This window comes from Lontra canadensis, unplaced genomic scaffold, assembly GCF_010015895.1.
Source record: "Lontra canadensis isolate GAN:19392208 unplaced genomic scaffold, GSC_riverotter_1.0 scaffold39, whole genome shotgun sequence".
NCBI classification, from domain to species: Eukaryota; Metazoa; Chordata; class Mammalia; order Carnivora; family Mustelidae; genus Lontra; species Lontra canadensis.
This window is the reverse complement of record NW_022631033.1, coordinates 7,113,243-7,128,764: the sequence shown is the minus strand read 5'-3', so window position 1 is coordinate 7,128,764 and position 15,522 is coordinate 7,113,243. Positions and strand designations below refer to the sequence as shown.

General features: G+C 41.0%; 1 protein-coding gene across 2 annotated transcripts in view; it reads left to right on the top strand.

Annotated features, from left to right (window-relative positions):
- Positions 1-15,522, top strand: part of GPM6A (glycoprotein M6A) — a 333,855-nt gene that overhangs the window by 302,275 nt on the left and 16,058 nt on the right. For both annotated transcript variants that reach the window (XM_032869833.1, XM_032869832.1), the window contains exon 3: positions 3,778-3,934. In XM_032869833.1, coding sequence (XP_032725724.1) covers positions 3,778-3,934 — 157 coding nt within the window. The remainder of the gene's footprint in view (positions 1-3,777; positions 3,935-15,522) is intronic.

Sequence of the window (15,522 nt, the reverse complement as noted above, 5' to 3'; positions counted from 1 at the left end):
GTTGCAAACATCCTAAATTCTTTTTAAGTAGGTTTGATTTTTGTAATACTTTGGATGAAGTAATTGGTATACATTTATTATGAATCGAACCAAAGAATGTGTTATTCTCCGGAATTAGAATTTTCACTAAGGAAGAAGGTCATACAAATACAGAGTGGGGAAGGCAACAAAAAAACCCTGTGGGATTCAGTTGGATTTGAAAATATCACTATGAACTCGAGATTTCTAAAATTCGTGTGTGTCCGATATGCTGATGTATGTGCATGTATGCACAGATACATGAATGTACGTGTTTATGTCACTATATATATGAATGTGTGTATAAATGCATGTATTTCCTTTTTTAAAGATTTTATTTATTTATTTGACAGAGAGAGAGATCATAAGTAGGCAGAGAAGCAGGCAGAGAGAGAGGGGGAAGCAGGCTCCCCGCTGAGCAGAGAGCCCAATTCGGGGCTCAATCCCAGGAACCTGGGATCATAACCTGAGTCAAAGGCAGAGGCTTTAACCTACTGAGCCACCCAGGCACCCCTAAATGCGTGTATTTCCTCTCTTGGTACGCTGAAAAGACTGAGAGGCAAAGATACCACAGCAGCAATGAGTATCCGTGTCTTGGTCTCCAATACTACCACTCATTAAAAGAACCCAGGCTTCAGATGTCCATCGACAGATGAATAGATAAAGAAAATTTGGCACATTTATACAATGGAATATTATGCAGCCATCAAAAAATGAAATCTTGCCATTTGCAATGACTTGGATAGAACTAGAGGGTATTATGCTAAGCAACATAAGTCAATCAGAGAAAGATAATTATCATATGATCTCACCATATGTGGAATTTAAGAAACAAAACAGAGAATCATAGGGGAAGGGCGGGGAAAAAATGAAGCAAGATGAAACCAGAGAGGGAGACAAACCATAAGAGACTTTTAATCATAGCAAACAAACAGGGTTGCTAGAGGGGAGGGGAGTGCGGGGGATAGGGTGGCTGGGGGATGGACTCTGGGGAGGGTTATGTATTATAATGAGCACTGGGTATTAGGTAAGACTGATGAATCACAGACCTGTACCCCTGAAACAAATAATACTTTATATGTTAATTAATTGAATTTGAATTAAAAAAGAAAAAATATATATATACACATTAAAAAAAGGAACAAAGTCTTGGCAAAGAGATGCCTAATTTGGGGGTCGAGTGAGGTATGTACAGAGAGAGGCTCGGTCCTCTTGCTCTGTGAGAAAGTAAGGAATACATTTCAAAAAATGATGGGCACGTATCCTAAGGACACAGGAGCCGCTTTGGAGATGCCCACTGGCCAAGGCCAGAACAATTTGAGCACCAAAATAATTAAGTAGAATAGTGGCTTATACACTTTCAGAGAAAAAAGCAGACCTCTTTAGTCAATATCATGGATAAATAGATAAATAAACAAAAAAAAATAAAAAGGGGGAAAGGGAGGGCTCTTGCTTACGTCAGAGTATCTAGTGCCAACTGGTAAACGTGAATGAGTCCTGCAGTTAGATAATGAGCCTCTTGTTAATGTGGTAGGAAGATCGGATTAGTCAAGACCCATAAAGGACTGCTCACACTGGCAGGAAGTTTTAATGAAGAACAGGCTGTTTGCGTGGTCCGTAAGTGTCTCTTCACAGATCACTTGTTAGTTACAAGGGAAACAGTAGCACTTGCACAGCACAGAAATTAGATGTCATCTGGGTGAGATGATCCAAATCAGCATCACCACTGAGGGGCAGATGCACAGAAAATCACCTTTATTATATTCTAGCCATGAATGAGTCATCTGAATCTAATCATGAGGAAACATCAGACAAACTCAAAATGAAGAACATTCTATCTAATAAGAAGAGAGCGGGATTATACTCCTCAACAGGGTCAATTTCATAAAGACAGAGAGGCTGTGGATGTGTTGCCGGTTAAAAGAAAGTAAAGACAGGTGGCCAGTAAAGGCAGTACTTACCCCCAGACTGGATCCCACATTGGGAGACAAGATGCCATAAAGTTCATCACTGGATCGACCCAGCTGGTAAAACTGGACTGCAATAGTAGATTTGACACAAGTATTATATCGATGTTAGATTCCCTGAAGTCAAAAACTATACTGTGGAGAATTTCTCTATGTTCAGATGTAATTCTCCAGAGACAGGGAGAAACACAAAACAATGAAGTAAATGAGGTAAAATATTATAAAATAGATAAAGGATGTATGGTTTTTCTTCCTACTGTTTATTTTCTGTGACTCCTTTTATAGAAAGAAACTATTTCTAAATAAAACTTTAAATATGTTTGAAAACGTGTCATGTTAACCTGAAAGTTTTATGGAGAAGCCCATTGAGCCAAATTCTTCAATTCCCACCTGTAAGTTGAAATCCTCAGATTCTTTCACATGCCTGATAAGCTTACATGTTCACATCATCTACCTCATCGCCCTCGACAAGTAAAGTTGTACAGTATTTGGATTTTCAGACAGTGAGAATCAGTCACTAAACAATTGCCCTGGTACAGTGAATGTTAACAGCCTCCTCTTACTCTTTTTATATGCAGCAGATTCACTTATGCTCGTCCCTGTAGTTTTTTTTTAAATACTGTCATAGCATCAAGAGTTTCTAAATCTCCATCAGCGTGATCAAGCTTTCTAATGTCTCATTTGTCCCCTTGGAAACCGTCAGCAGGATATCTCCATCATTTGCCTCCACCCTGTCTACTCCATTCAAACTCTATTAATGAGAGGAAAGAGAAAAAAAAAATAAACTTGACAATAAGAAATACAGAGCAGTTTTCTTACTAAGGGATGTCAAGACTGTGAAGACAGAACGTTAGCTAACATATATGCCTCTCCACATACCATGGCTACACAGGTAGCTTGCTTTCTAGAAGTAGGAAGATGGGTAATTTACGGTTTTTCATTCCAAAGGGCCTTGGGGTTCCCATTTAATAGCTAAAATAACAGAAATATCCATCTGCAATTTATAGATGATACATGTATCTCTCCCCCCACACACACACCTTTAAATACATGGGCACTGAATTGTGAGAAAGGAAAGCATACCTCCCCATTCCTCCATGGTATTCTGCCCAAACTGGGCTTAGGCCCAATTCCATACCCGAATTCTGAATCCATTCGTGGTTCTGCCTAAAAGGCTCGATTTTTCAAAATTATAACTTTTCTTTAAAACATAATAGTTTCATTATTGACATTATTATCAGCAGAAAATATTAGCGATTATTTACAGTAAGTGTGGAGTAAAACATAATTACAGTGGGCTCTAAGAAGAAAAATACGAGGTGGTCATTTTATTGAAAATGGATTCATCATTAACCATGAAGCTTTCTTCCCCTTTTGTTATTAAAACTCACTAGTAGATACATAAATCTTTTATTTCACACTTTGTCAGAATTGGAGAAGTTATCTGGTGATCATCCTCTTTCGCAGATGGATTTCAGCAGATTGCTTTAGCAGTGTGAGTCTGTGCTTACCCAGGACTGCCTTGGCATGAACCAGGGAAGGGGAGGCTGGAAGGCAAGAGGGGAAAATGAAGGTGAAAAGCACTGTCAGCAAATACTAGAAGATGCAGAACAAAACATATAGACAAACATTAGGCCCACAGAGCAAGAATGTTTTGAAACCCAGCCTCCCTTATGGACATAAATATTCCGTAGCTGTCATTCTGAAGGAGCCCTGGGCACGTGAAAATCGATTGCTCCCAATCAGGCGGGAAGAGTTACTGAAATAAGTCCCTTTGTCTCCTCTCCCCCAGGATTGACATCTTCAAGTACGTGATCTACGGCATCGCAGCTGCCTTCTTTGTGTACGGCATTCTGCTGATGGTGGAAGGTTTCTTCACCACCGGTGCCATCAAAGATCTCTATGGGGATTTCAAAATCACCACTTGCGGCAGATGCGTGAGCGCCTGGGTATGTTATTTGTCGGTGTTCAGGGTTGAATGTGGGTTTGTGTCAATAGCACGCAGGTGTTTGTATTCATCTGCCAAGAACAGAAGTGTTTTTTTTTTATCACAGTAACATTCCCTCTTGTGACGGCGATCTAAAATCTTAAAAATGTTATTTTCTAAATTAAGATTATTCCGTGTGAAAATTCAGCTGCAAATTCTCAAATCATATGCAGCATAACTGGTTTTTGTTTTAGAGGCAGCAAAACATAGGAGATTGATTCCTGACTTTTTCCCCGCCAAAGGGCTTTGGGGTTTCCATACAATATTTAGGATAACAGAAAAAAATCCATCTGCAATTAGGGACAATATATGTGTCTCTTCTCCTTAAATATATGCCTTTGCATTTTACTGTAAATTTGAGAGAACTGTACTATGTAATTTCTGTTTAATATGACATAAGGTAAAAATTATACTGTTATATTAAATTATCTTTTAAATACTTACTGATATGATAGCTAATGGTAAATCAAACTTCCAGTCCTATTATAGAGCTAATGCAATGCAGACAATGCATGTGTAGCTGTTAAGCACAAAAGCCGTTTAAAAATTAAGGGTGATACAGTTGAAAGTACTTTTGCATTTTTATGCAGAATGATTTTCCTATAAAGAAATGTTGAAACTCCCATCATTGACTAACAGGTTTCTCTTCCTTTTTCAGTGTTCTATAGGAACGTCTACTTACCTTTCATATTAAGTGAGAGGTCTCTAATAAGGAATGAAATAGTTTATTTCAGTCTTACAGGAAAGTTTGAAAATAGCTATTACCCACCAGACATTTCTGGTAAAACTGAAGTTTTACCAGCTCGTAGCAAGTTCTGTCATGGTGCTTAGTGTCAGAGGTGATAATCATCTGAAAATACTTGGCCCAGTGTTATGGGAACCTGGAGTTGTCTCTGGAATCATTGCTTGTAAGACTCATTTCTTTCCTGGAGTGATGCTTACTGTAGTAACTAAGTCTTTAGGACTAGTAATATCAAATTACAGATCTGGAGGAAGGTAAGTTAAAGGTCTTTGACTCATTTCAAAAATAAAATATTCTGTGAGCCAGTTGTCAGTGATAACTCAGCAACTTCTCTATTAAGAAAGCAAGTTGTGAGGGGTACCTGGGTGGCTTAGTGGGTAAGCGTCTGGCTTCGGCTCAGGTCATGATCTCAGGGTCCCTGCATCGGGCTCCCTGCTCAGCGGTGTGGCTTCTCTCCCTCTATCTTTGCCATTCCCTCCACTTGTGCTCTCTCTCTCTCTAGCTCTCTGTCATATAAATAAATAAAATCTTGATTTGAGGTTCATTTATATTCTGCCAAGAGAGTACAGTGATTTCAACTAACCATAGGCTTTCCCTCTGGTTGGGGCAGTATCATTGTAACACCATGTGTGTGTCTGAGCATGCCCCTAACCCCTGGATCAGTTAACTCATTTACAGCATGAGGTTGCTAGATCATCCCTAAAGCTCCTTCCAGCTTAGAGAGTCCATGATTCTAAAACACGATTCAAATTGTAGAAAAAAAGGAACTGTGCAAACACGTTTTTACCCCTGGGGAGCAACCCTGTGCAGGAAGACTGTGGTTGCTTCTGCTGCTGCACTGAGAATTTTAAACTCAACGCCGTGGGATTGGATGCTGAAGTCAAACATGGCAGAAGAAAATGGACCTCTACCGCACAGTTAGTAATTGTCTACTTACCCTTCAAACATCCCAAGGATATTTCAAATAAGAACATTTAAAACGCAAACCTGAGCCCCCTTCCATTCTGTAACAGTAACAAGTGTTTGTCAGTCCCGCCCAGCAGACCAGAGGGTCAGCAGCAGTGCATGGGATCCTCCAGAGGCCATACAGGAGGGAGTCAGGCCCCTGAGACACCCCGCCCCCCCCTTGAGCACCCGCGTTGCCGCCTGGGAATGAGCGGAACCCCGCAGAGCGCTGGAGTAGTGGGGGCCCAGCGCCGCTGCCTGGAAGCACAGGGTGGTGGGACTTGTGACCCTCTCTCCCCACAGCACACCCGCCTCGCTGGACCCGCTGGGCATGCGGTCACAGGGAACGGGGAGGGCAGCCCAGTCACCCTCTCCACCTACCCATCTTCCCTGTTGTCTACATCCACTCTGCTGCTTTCTTTTCATTTGTAGGTCGATTACACCTCACAGTCTGCTCTGTGTTCTATGAATCACCTGTTAGCCTGCATTATCGATCTTCACGTTAAAAATGTTCTGTTGATGCCACATCAGTGCATTTCTTGGAATACTGGATAGTATTAAAGGATGGAATACTTGTGGATGTTGGTTTGGTTTGGTTTGGTTTGGTTTGGTTTTTTTGCAACAAGTGTATGAAGTGAAAAGCTTCCAGAATTAGTAGTAAAAGAAACTTGCTATTCTAGCCCTGTTTCTCTACAGTTTCTAAAAAGTAAAATGATTACTAACTGAATGTACATCAGCACAAATGCAGTTAATGTTAAAGCCGCATTTTATCACTGAAGAGAGGATACTAATCAATACTCTCTTTTTTTTCCATTTTATTTTATTTTATTTCTTTTCAGTGTTCCAGAATTCATTGTTTATGCACCGCACCCAGTGCTCCATGTAACACGTGCCCTCCTTAATACCCACCATCAGGCTCACCCAACCTCCCACCCACCCTCCCGTCCAAAACCCTCAGTGTGTTTCTCAGGGTCCACAGTCTCTCATGTTTCGTCTCCCCCTCTGATTTCCCCCAACTCCCTTCTCCTCTCCATCTCCCATGCCCTCCATGTTATTCCTTATGCTTCACAAGTAAGTGAAACCATATGATAATTGACTCTCTCTGCCTGACTTATTTCACTCAGCATAATCTCCTCCAGTCCCATCCATGTTGCTACAAAAGTTGGGTACTCATCCTTTCTGATGGAGGCATAATACTCCATAGTGTATATGGACCACATCTTCCTTATCCAGTCGTCTGTTGAAGGACATCTTGGCTCTTCCCACCGTTTGGCGACTTGGCCATGGCTCCTATGAACATTGGGGTACAGACGGCCCTTCCTTTCAATACATCAGTATCTTTGGGGTAAATACCCAGTAGTGCAATTGCAGGGTCATAGGGAAGCTGTACTTTTAATTTCTTAAGGAATCTCCACACTGTTTTCTTAATGAATGCTCTTGAAAGCACAACTTGATCTGCATTATGGGTTTCCTCTTACACAATATCAAGACCAATTCAAGTTCATTTCAAAATTTTAAATGCGATCCTTCGAAACCCTGAATGTGAAGCACATAAGACATAAAACCACAGTATTAACCTTTGTATTAGGGTAGCACGTGAAAAGTTATTAAAATACTTGAAGTAACAAAATTTACTTAAATTAAGTATTAAATGGCACCAGGCTGAGTATGAGTCAACACATGTTATTTGATACATTAAACCTGAACTTGATAAGTTTAGTGAATATAGAAATATTTCTTTTCTTTTTTTAATCTTTTTTTTTAAAGATTGTATTTATTTATTTGACAGACAAAGATCACAAGTAGGCAGAGAGGCAGGCAGAAAGAGAGAGGAGGAAGCAGGCTCCCCAGTGAGCAGAGAGCCCGATGCGGGTCTTGATCCCAGGACTCTGGGATCATGACCTGAGCCAAAGGCAGAGGCTTAACCCACTGAGCCACCCAGGTGCCCCGACACTTTAGATTTTTAAGCCCAACGGTTTTGAAGTAATAGAATTCTTAAATGTACTAGTCTCTGTGGAAATGCCTACATTTGTTTTTCGTAAATCTACCAGCTCTAGACTCAAATAAAACAAGAAAAACTTTAGAAAATATGTGTATTCATTCGCGAGGGCTTGCCGTAACAGAGGTACCACAATGAATGGCTTCAACAGTGGAAATTTATTGTCTCACATTTCTGGAAGCCAGAAGTCTCAGGTCAGGGTGTTGGGAGGGTTGGTCCCTTCTGAAGCCACACAGGAGAATCTGTTCCTCTAGCCTTGGTGTGTTGCTGTCATCTCTGGCATCCCAGGCTTCTAGAAGCCTCACCCCCCAAATTGCTCTCGTCTTCTCATGGTGTCCTCCCTGAATGCTTCTCTGAGCTCAGCCTTCCGTGTCTCCAGGACTCCTGTTGTATTGGATTAGGGCCCTCATTTTTTAATTTTCTTATCTCCTGTAAAAACCCTGTGTCCAAATAAACTCACATTATGAGGTACTGGGGGCTGGGACTTCATCACATGAATTTTGAAGAAAAATAGCATTCAGCTCACAACAGCACGCTGCATACAATGTTTAAAGCAGCAAAATTAAGCAGTAAGTATTGTTAATCTCATTTTACAGGTGAGAAAATGTTTTCTATTTATTTACTTTTAAACACCTTTCCAGTTAGTCTCCGATGCTTTTATATTTTTGACCACAGCATTTCAGATGCGTGTCTGTAAGACATACTCTCTGTAATGACTTTTAAATCTATTCAGTATGTCATAACTCATAGTCCATTTTCATGGTTTATAGTCCAGTTTTAATAATAAGTGCAGTAATTATAATGGAAAGTGTTTGTTAGGTGCTATCAGCGCCAGTTGCTATACAATGCACTTTACGAAATACTAGACATGTCATGCCCCAGACAACTGTGTGGAGTAGAAGCATATATCACTCACATTTCCCAGCCGTGGAAACCACCACCTGAAGATGAGTGACTACCTGGCACGCAGCCCTGTCACTAACCTCCTGATTCCTCCTGATCAGAATTTGCCTTGTCATTTTATGGTGCATTTGGGCTAATTTCATGGAATAATTACCTGTTTGGGAGGGTCTTCTGTAACTCATCAGCCCGCTCTCTGTTCTACATTTGGGAAGATCATTCACTGATAATTAGAAGTCCTTCCTTGCAGTGATGCCCTCATTTTAACCTTTGCTTTTATCCGTGGTTGTGAATTATCTCTTTTTAACTATACAAGGATGCTTCATGGAACACAGAAGAGCTCCACACTGTAAAGTACTTTTCTATTTTGATGACTGCCTGTCAGGAGTCTTAAGGTGACTTTCTAAGTGAAATTGTCATCAAGGAACTCTTCATTCTAGTCTCTCTCTAAAATGCAGTGTCTTTTGAAATTAAATTTAAGAAAAAAATAACATTTTTGATCCAAGACTTGCCAAGCCAGAGTTCCTACAGTAAGGCCTATGTTCTCTAGGCTACAGCTAACTGGGAGAAGGAAAGGTCTTTTTTTTTTTTTTTTTTTTTTTTTTTTTTTTTAGATTGTAACAGTACACTGTCACACTGGTTTCTCAGTATGAGGGAAAACAAAAACCGCCTTGGGCATAGTGGTCATATCGGGAAATAATGTGCTAAAAAGCACCGCATTGTGGAGGAAGGAACCAGGGTTTTATTTGCCACATGTGTCCGAAGCAGCTCCCATGCAGGGTTTCAGTCCCCAACTGTAAATACTGGGACAGGAGACGAATCCCAGCCTTTTCAGATACTAATGATAGTATCACATCAATTATGGGAAAAAAGAAGATAAACCTCATTCTTTTCAGATATTGAGCATACAAGTTGACAGAAAATTTCAGTTAGCCTCATAAAATGACAGTGACAAAACGAGAGTACCTGTTGTGAAATGTAAGAGCTTCTCATGTTAGATTTTTAAATGCAAGACACTTCTGGCCCCCGGAAATGAAATTATTTTTTTAAATGGGTTCCATTGATGTTAATGTGCCAAAGATTTCCATACACGTAATAGTTATTTAAATAGGCCGCTAGGCTAGGGATGAAATAATCGTCATGAATTACAAGTGGTCTTTTATATAAGTATTGTTTGGGTAATGGACCCCTTTCTTTTCCAACAAGAACTTTGTGCCTGCAATGCTGGAATAATCTGGATGCAAAAGATACTTGTTTTTATATTTATTTTTAGGATAAAAGCAAGAGCTATTTATTTTATGACTTTGCCCTTAAATCAGTAATATTATTCAGACAAAACATGCTTCGTCACGTTTTTTGAGACTTCAGTTTCTTTCCCTATTTTTCTCGTTTTGAGATTAACTTCTGTAGTTTATGTTGCTTTGTGGGGAAACTAAGTACATTAAGGATGTAAAAATGTAAATGTTCACTGAGGAATTATGACACGTAGCTTTATTACATGGGATCCTTGGTCAAAAAAACCATTTCTCACACATTGGCTATATAGTTGATATTAAAACAGCATTCACTAAAAGAAAGTGTCCTCTAGAGTCATGTTTGCGGGAAAAGAATGTTTTCAACTAGGCCAGTGATGCCTTTATTTTTAAAATTATTTGATTTTACTTGAATTCTGTTTTGGCTTGAAGAAGGAAAATCTTGGGGCACCTGGGGGCTCACTTGGTTAAGCGTCTGACTCTTGATTTCAGCCCAGGTCATGCTCTCAGGGTGGTGAGATGCAGCCCCACATGGGGCTCCTTCCTCATCAGGGAGTCTGCTTATAATTCTCTCTCTCCCTCTCCCTCTGCCAAAAACAATGAAAAAATCAAAAATAGAAGTAAAGTCTCTTTCACTGACTTACTTGGAGGATTTCTTACATAGACTGAGGTGCCATGCTGGGCGCTGCTAATGGGAGAAGCTACAGAACGTGCCCCTGCCTCTGGGGAGTTTCCAGTCTAGTTAGAATAATCAGGCGACTTGTACACACGCGAAGCATAATGAAGAACAGGGACACTCACTGTGTTTGCACAGACAAGAGGGGAGTAAACTGTGTTGTTGACCAGGATGTACCTGAGGCCTTATACAGTGCACATCCTTGACACATGGGAAATTTTAAGTACTAATGAGCTGATCAGTAAAAGTGGCTCTTAATTTGGGTTTGGAAGGATAGAAGGAAGTTCTACAGGCAACCTGGAGGCTGAAAATTAGAACGAAATGTTTAGGATACTGCAGTTACCAAGCTGTTATATCCGGTAGGTGCAAAATCCTAATAGATTGTATATTAAGTTCTGAAGGATTTCCATTTGACGGGTTCAGTGAATGAGACCAATGTAAGGTATTAAAGAAGAAAACATTACTGTTAGCATATTTTAAAATAGATGTTGGTGTTTAGAGAAGTTTTAGGTTCACATCAAAATTGAGTGGGACGTGCAGAGATTTCCTGTATCCCCCTGGTTCCCACATATGCACCAGTATGAAAATCCCAGAGTGACCCATTTGCCACAACCAGTGAACCTGAAGATCACAACGGACATTAGTTCACTCTTGGTGTTGCACATTCTATGGGTCTGGACAAATGTATCGACCACTATAGCGCCCACAGATTAGTCTCACTAAAAACCCTCTGCACCTGTTCATCGCCCCTCCCCCCAACTCCCAGCAACCGCTGATCTTTTTTCTGTCTCAATTGAGTTACTTTTTCCAGAACATCATACAATAGGTAGCCTTATCTGAGTGGCTTTTTTCACTTAGTAATATGCAATTTTAAGGCTCTCTGTACATCTTTGCATGACCTGATGGTTCATTTCCCTTTGGTACTGAGTGATGGTCCATTGTCCGGATGGACCACAGTCTGTTTATCCATTCACTGACTCAAGGACATCTGCGTTGCTTCTAGGTTTTGGCAATGATGAACGCAGCTGCTAGACACGTAGCCAGTCATTTTCAGAACAATTTTATGATCACTGCTTGTGCTTAGGTAGTTTGGGGCCATCATGGTGACAAAGATGATGATGATGGCTGCATATTTGCAAGCTAGTTTGCATAATAAGTGACATAAGTTTTTTCTGCAGCAAACTTTACAGGGCGTGCTTTCTGGAGCCTTCTGAGTTCAGTATTGTTAGTGCTGCTCTGTTTTGCATGCGTGGTGATAGCATGTCCAGGTATCGATCTGCTTTTCTTCGACTCGGTATCGTTTTGTGTTAGAATCGTCGTTCTCAACCAGGGGCTGTTTTCCTCACTGAGCATGTTGAGAAGCAGTGGCTGCGTCACTGGCATCTGGTGGCCTGCAGTCCTGTGCAGGACAGGCCCATAACGAGGAATTTGCCGGCCCCCGCTTTCCATGGTGCTGAATTTGAGAAGCCCTGGTTTAGAAATTTGGTTCATATCCAACGCCTCGCGCCTCCATGCATTTGGCTGACACTGGCATAAATTTCTGGCAAATCATCCCGACTTCACCTTTTCTTACTTCAGATGCGGTCCCCTGAAGAGCCTAAAGATGACTGTCAGCAAACTCCTGACGCCCTGTGTACCCCCGAGAGCTTTACTGATTCCAGGAGCACAGTGGTTCTTCACACTGGATGCCCGTTAGAATTGCCTGCAGAAGTTTTTTAAACTAGAGGTAGACTCGGGGGCACTTGGGTGGCTCAGCTGCTTAAGCATCCAGCTCTTGATTTCAGCTCACGTCGTGATCTCCTGGGTCGTGGGATCAAGCCCCACATCAGGCTCTGTGCTCAGCGGGGAGTCTGCTGGAAGCTTCTCTCCCTCTGCTCCTCCCCCCACTCGCTTTCTCTCCCTTTCTTTGTCTCTTAAATACATAAATAAGCATTTAAAAAATACATAGATGTAGATGCAGTCTGCATGGGCAGACCTGAGTATCACTGTCTCTCTCACAGCTGCCAGATGCTCCCCCTGTGTGGCCAGGGTTGAAAAACACTATCAGAAGTTGTGCTCCCGACTAATATCTACTGGTCCGCTGTTTTGTCACGGTGCATCTGGGCTCTGAGCTATTTCTGTCTTCCTGGTGACTATAGCTCATGACATGGGATTGCATATTTTAAAGTTGCTAAGAGAGGAGGTCTTAAAAGTTCTCATCGCAAGAAAAAAATTTTGTGACATGTTATGGTGACAGATGTTACCCAGACTTACTGATTGTGGCGATCATTTCACAGTGTAGGTAAATATCGAATCACTAGGTCATACACCTGAAACTAATGTACTGTTATCTGTCCATTATTCCTCAGTTAAAAAGAAAAGTAATTATTATTATTAATTACTATTATTATATATTATTTATAATAATTATGATTATATATTTATTATTTATGAATGCTCAGATGACAGAATATGTATCTGTCACAGTACTAGCAATGAAAAGCTAGATATAAACATGATAATTACGAAATATTTTATTACATACCTTCTTTTGTTACCTAGGATTACGCTTGATCTTTTTTTTTTTTTAAATTTATTTGAGACAGAGAGAGAGCACAAGTGGAGAAGAGGGTCAGAGAGAGAGGGAGAAGCAGACTCTCTGCTGAGCAGGGAGCCTAGTTCAGGGCCGCTCCCAGGACCCCGAGATCATGACCTGAACCAAAGGCAGACCTTAACCGATTGAGCCACCCAGGCGCCCCTACACTTGATCATTTGGAATAATTCTTGCATTTGAGTAATTATCAGATCCCAAGATAAAACATTACATAGGAAGAGAGAATTGTATTTTTAGCTTGTTTAATTTGGATACTTTCGTGACCACGAACTTCTGTTCCCTGAAATGTAATAGGTTTGTGCTCAAAATTCAAAAGTAAGGTCTTTTGGCCTTTCTTAGAACAAAACATATGAATTAGTAGTCATGAAAATACTTTCTCACAGCTAAGAGTTCCTCTGTTAGCACTGAGCTCTATTACTTGGCTCGAACACTGCCGCTTGCCGAGAAAAGCAAGTGTGAGTCCCTGCAGTGGTTTCCAAAGTCGCGCCTTCCATCGCCCCATAAAGTAGCAGCAGTCACAGAGTCCAAAGAACTCAGTCTACTTTGAATCTAAACCTATTGAATTATAGGTCCCATTCTACAGTGAACAGCACCTTCAAAAGAAGCTTTTGAGAAATCCCCTGGGACAGAAAGAAAACCAAGATAGAGAGAATGTAGCCAAAGGCATGCTGATTGCCCTCCCAGGGACTTCCGAGTGGCTTTTAGCCGTCCAAAGCAGTGTGCTTCAAGCTGCTGTATCATGTTCGTTGTTCTCGAGACTATAAATTAGCCTTGGATCTACAATTGCAAATAATGAAAATGTTAATAAATAGGGCTTTTTTTTTCCCTCCAAGGAGTTCCATTAACAAGATTTCTTCAGTTTTGGGGTGGTTTCCAAACTTTCTAGAGCCTTTCTCCTCTCGAGTGGGAGCCCGCCTTGAATAACTTTCCCAGACTCAAGAACTTCTTTTTACTTTCTCCACACGTGAAATGAAATCTAATTCCCTTATTCTGTACAGTCCTATCATTCAGCCGAAGCATATATTTTTATAGACGTGGCGGTAATCACAATACTGCTGTCTTGCATAAAAATAGCTAATATTTTGTCTGTGCTTCTTACTAGCCCGATTCTGTGCTAAATGACTTTTATGTGCTACTTCCTTCCAGCCTCACTAAATCACATAAGAGCAATTTAGCAGGTATTCTCATTTTACAAAGGCAGACACAGCAGCATAACGAGCAGCCAGACTCCATCCTGCTCCAAAGCCTGGGCCTTTAATCAATGTGCTATAAATCCCCCTTTATTGCTAAATAAATGTGACATTTAGGTTAGGGACACCGTGAGTGGCATGTTGGTGCTTGATAAAGTGGTCAGTCTCTACCCACTTACAGAATAGAGGCAAAGGCTGGGAAATGGCTGAGAATGGAAAATGACTTTCATCAGCTCCTACAGATAAGCAGTGTTAGAAGTGAGTGGGCGCTGGTACAGGGAGCATGCTGATGGACGCCTGGAGGTTTTGCAGACCTCTCTCACCTAGGGTGGCTGCGTCAGGCCATGACAACAGAGGATTTCCGAGCCAGCAGCCACACTGCCCAGGGAGCTTCCTCTGTTGATTTGCTTCATTCCAGTTCCAGAAAAGAGAAGAATAAAGATTACCGAAGAAATACTTCCCTTTCTCTCTGGTAGAGTCACACAAAATGTTTACTGTCAGCAATCAAGTGTGTTTTAAGACCAGATACTGTCTAGATTTCCACACGGAATATTTGTATTTCCTCTAATGAGAAAAACAAGGGGGATGTGTTTCTTGCTTTCTCTGACTGAAATCCTCAGACATACCTTTACACATCTTAGGCCCTCAAGTATTTGTTGAGCAAGACAAAAAAAAAATTCTAAAAGTGATATAAACTTTGATAATTCTATTAAAAGAGTAAGTGGCCATTAAAGGACATTTCCTTGGGGGAAATGGAAAACCTGGATGGCTCAGTTGTTGGACATCTGCCTTCGGCTCAGGTCATGATCCCAGGGTCCTGGGATTGAGCCCCGCATCGGGCTCCCTGCTCAGTGGGAGGCCTGCTTCTCCCTCTCCCACTCCCCCTGCTTGTGTTCCCTCTCTCACTATGTCTTTCTCTGTGAAGTAAATAAATAAAATCTTTAAAAAAAATAAAAGACATTTCCTCCAGTTCCTGCGGTGATTTAAAGAAGTTAATATTGAACAGGTTTTATTTTCCTACATATTTAGACCAGGCTTTGTTTCATCTTGGACAAAAATTTGTAAATATGTCTGCCAGATCTCAGTTTAAGGACATTGCCGGGACAGATGCTGGCTCTCCAGACTCTCCAACCAGTAGTACTGAAGAGTAGAGACTAAAGGGAAGTCAGATTTGGGAGGAGATGAAGCAGTGTTATTAAAAAGTGTGTGTTTAATTATATTCTGTGTATCTGAAATCCTATGATACTTGCCA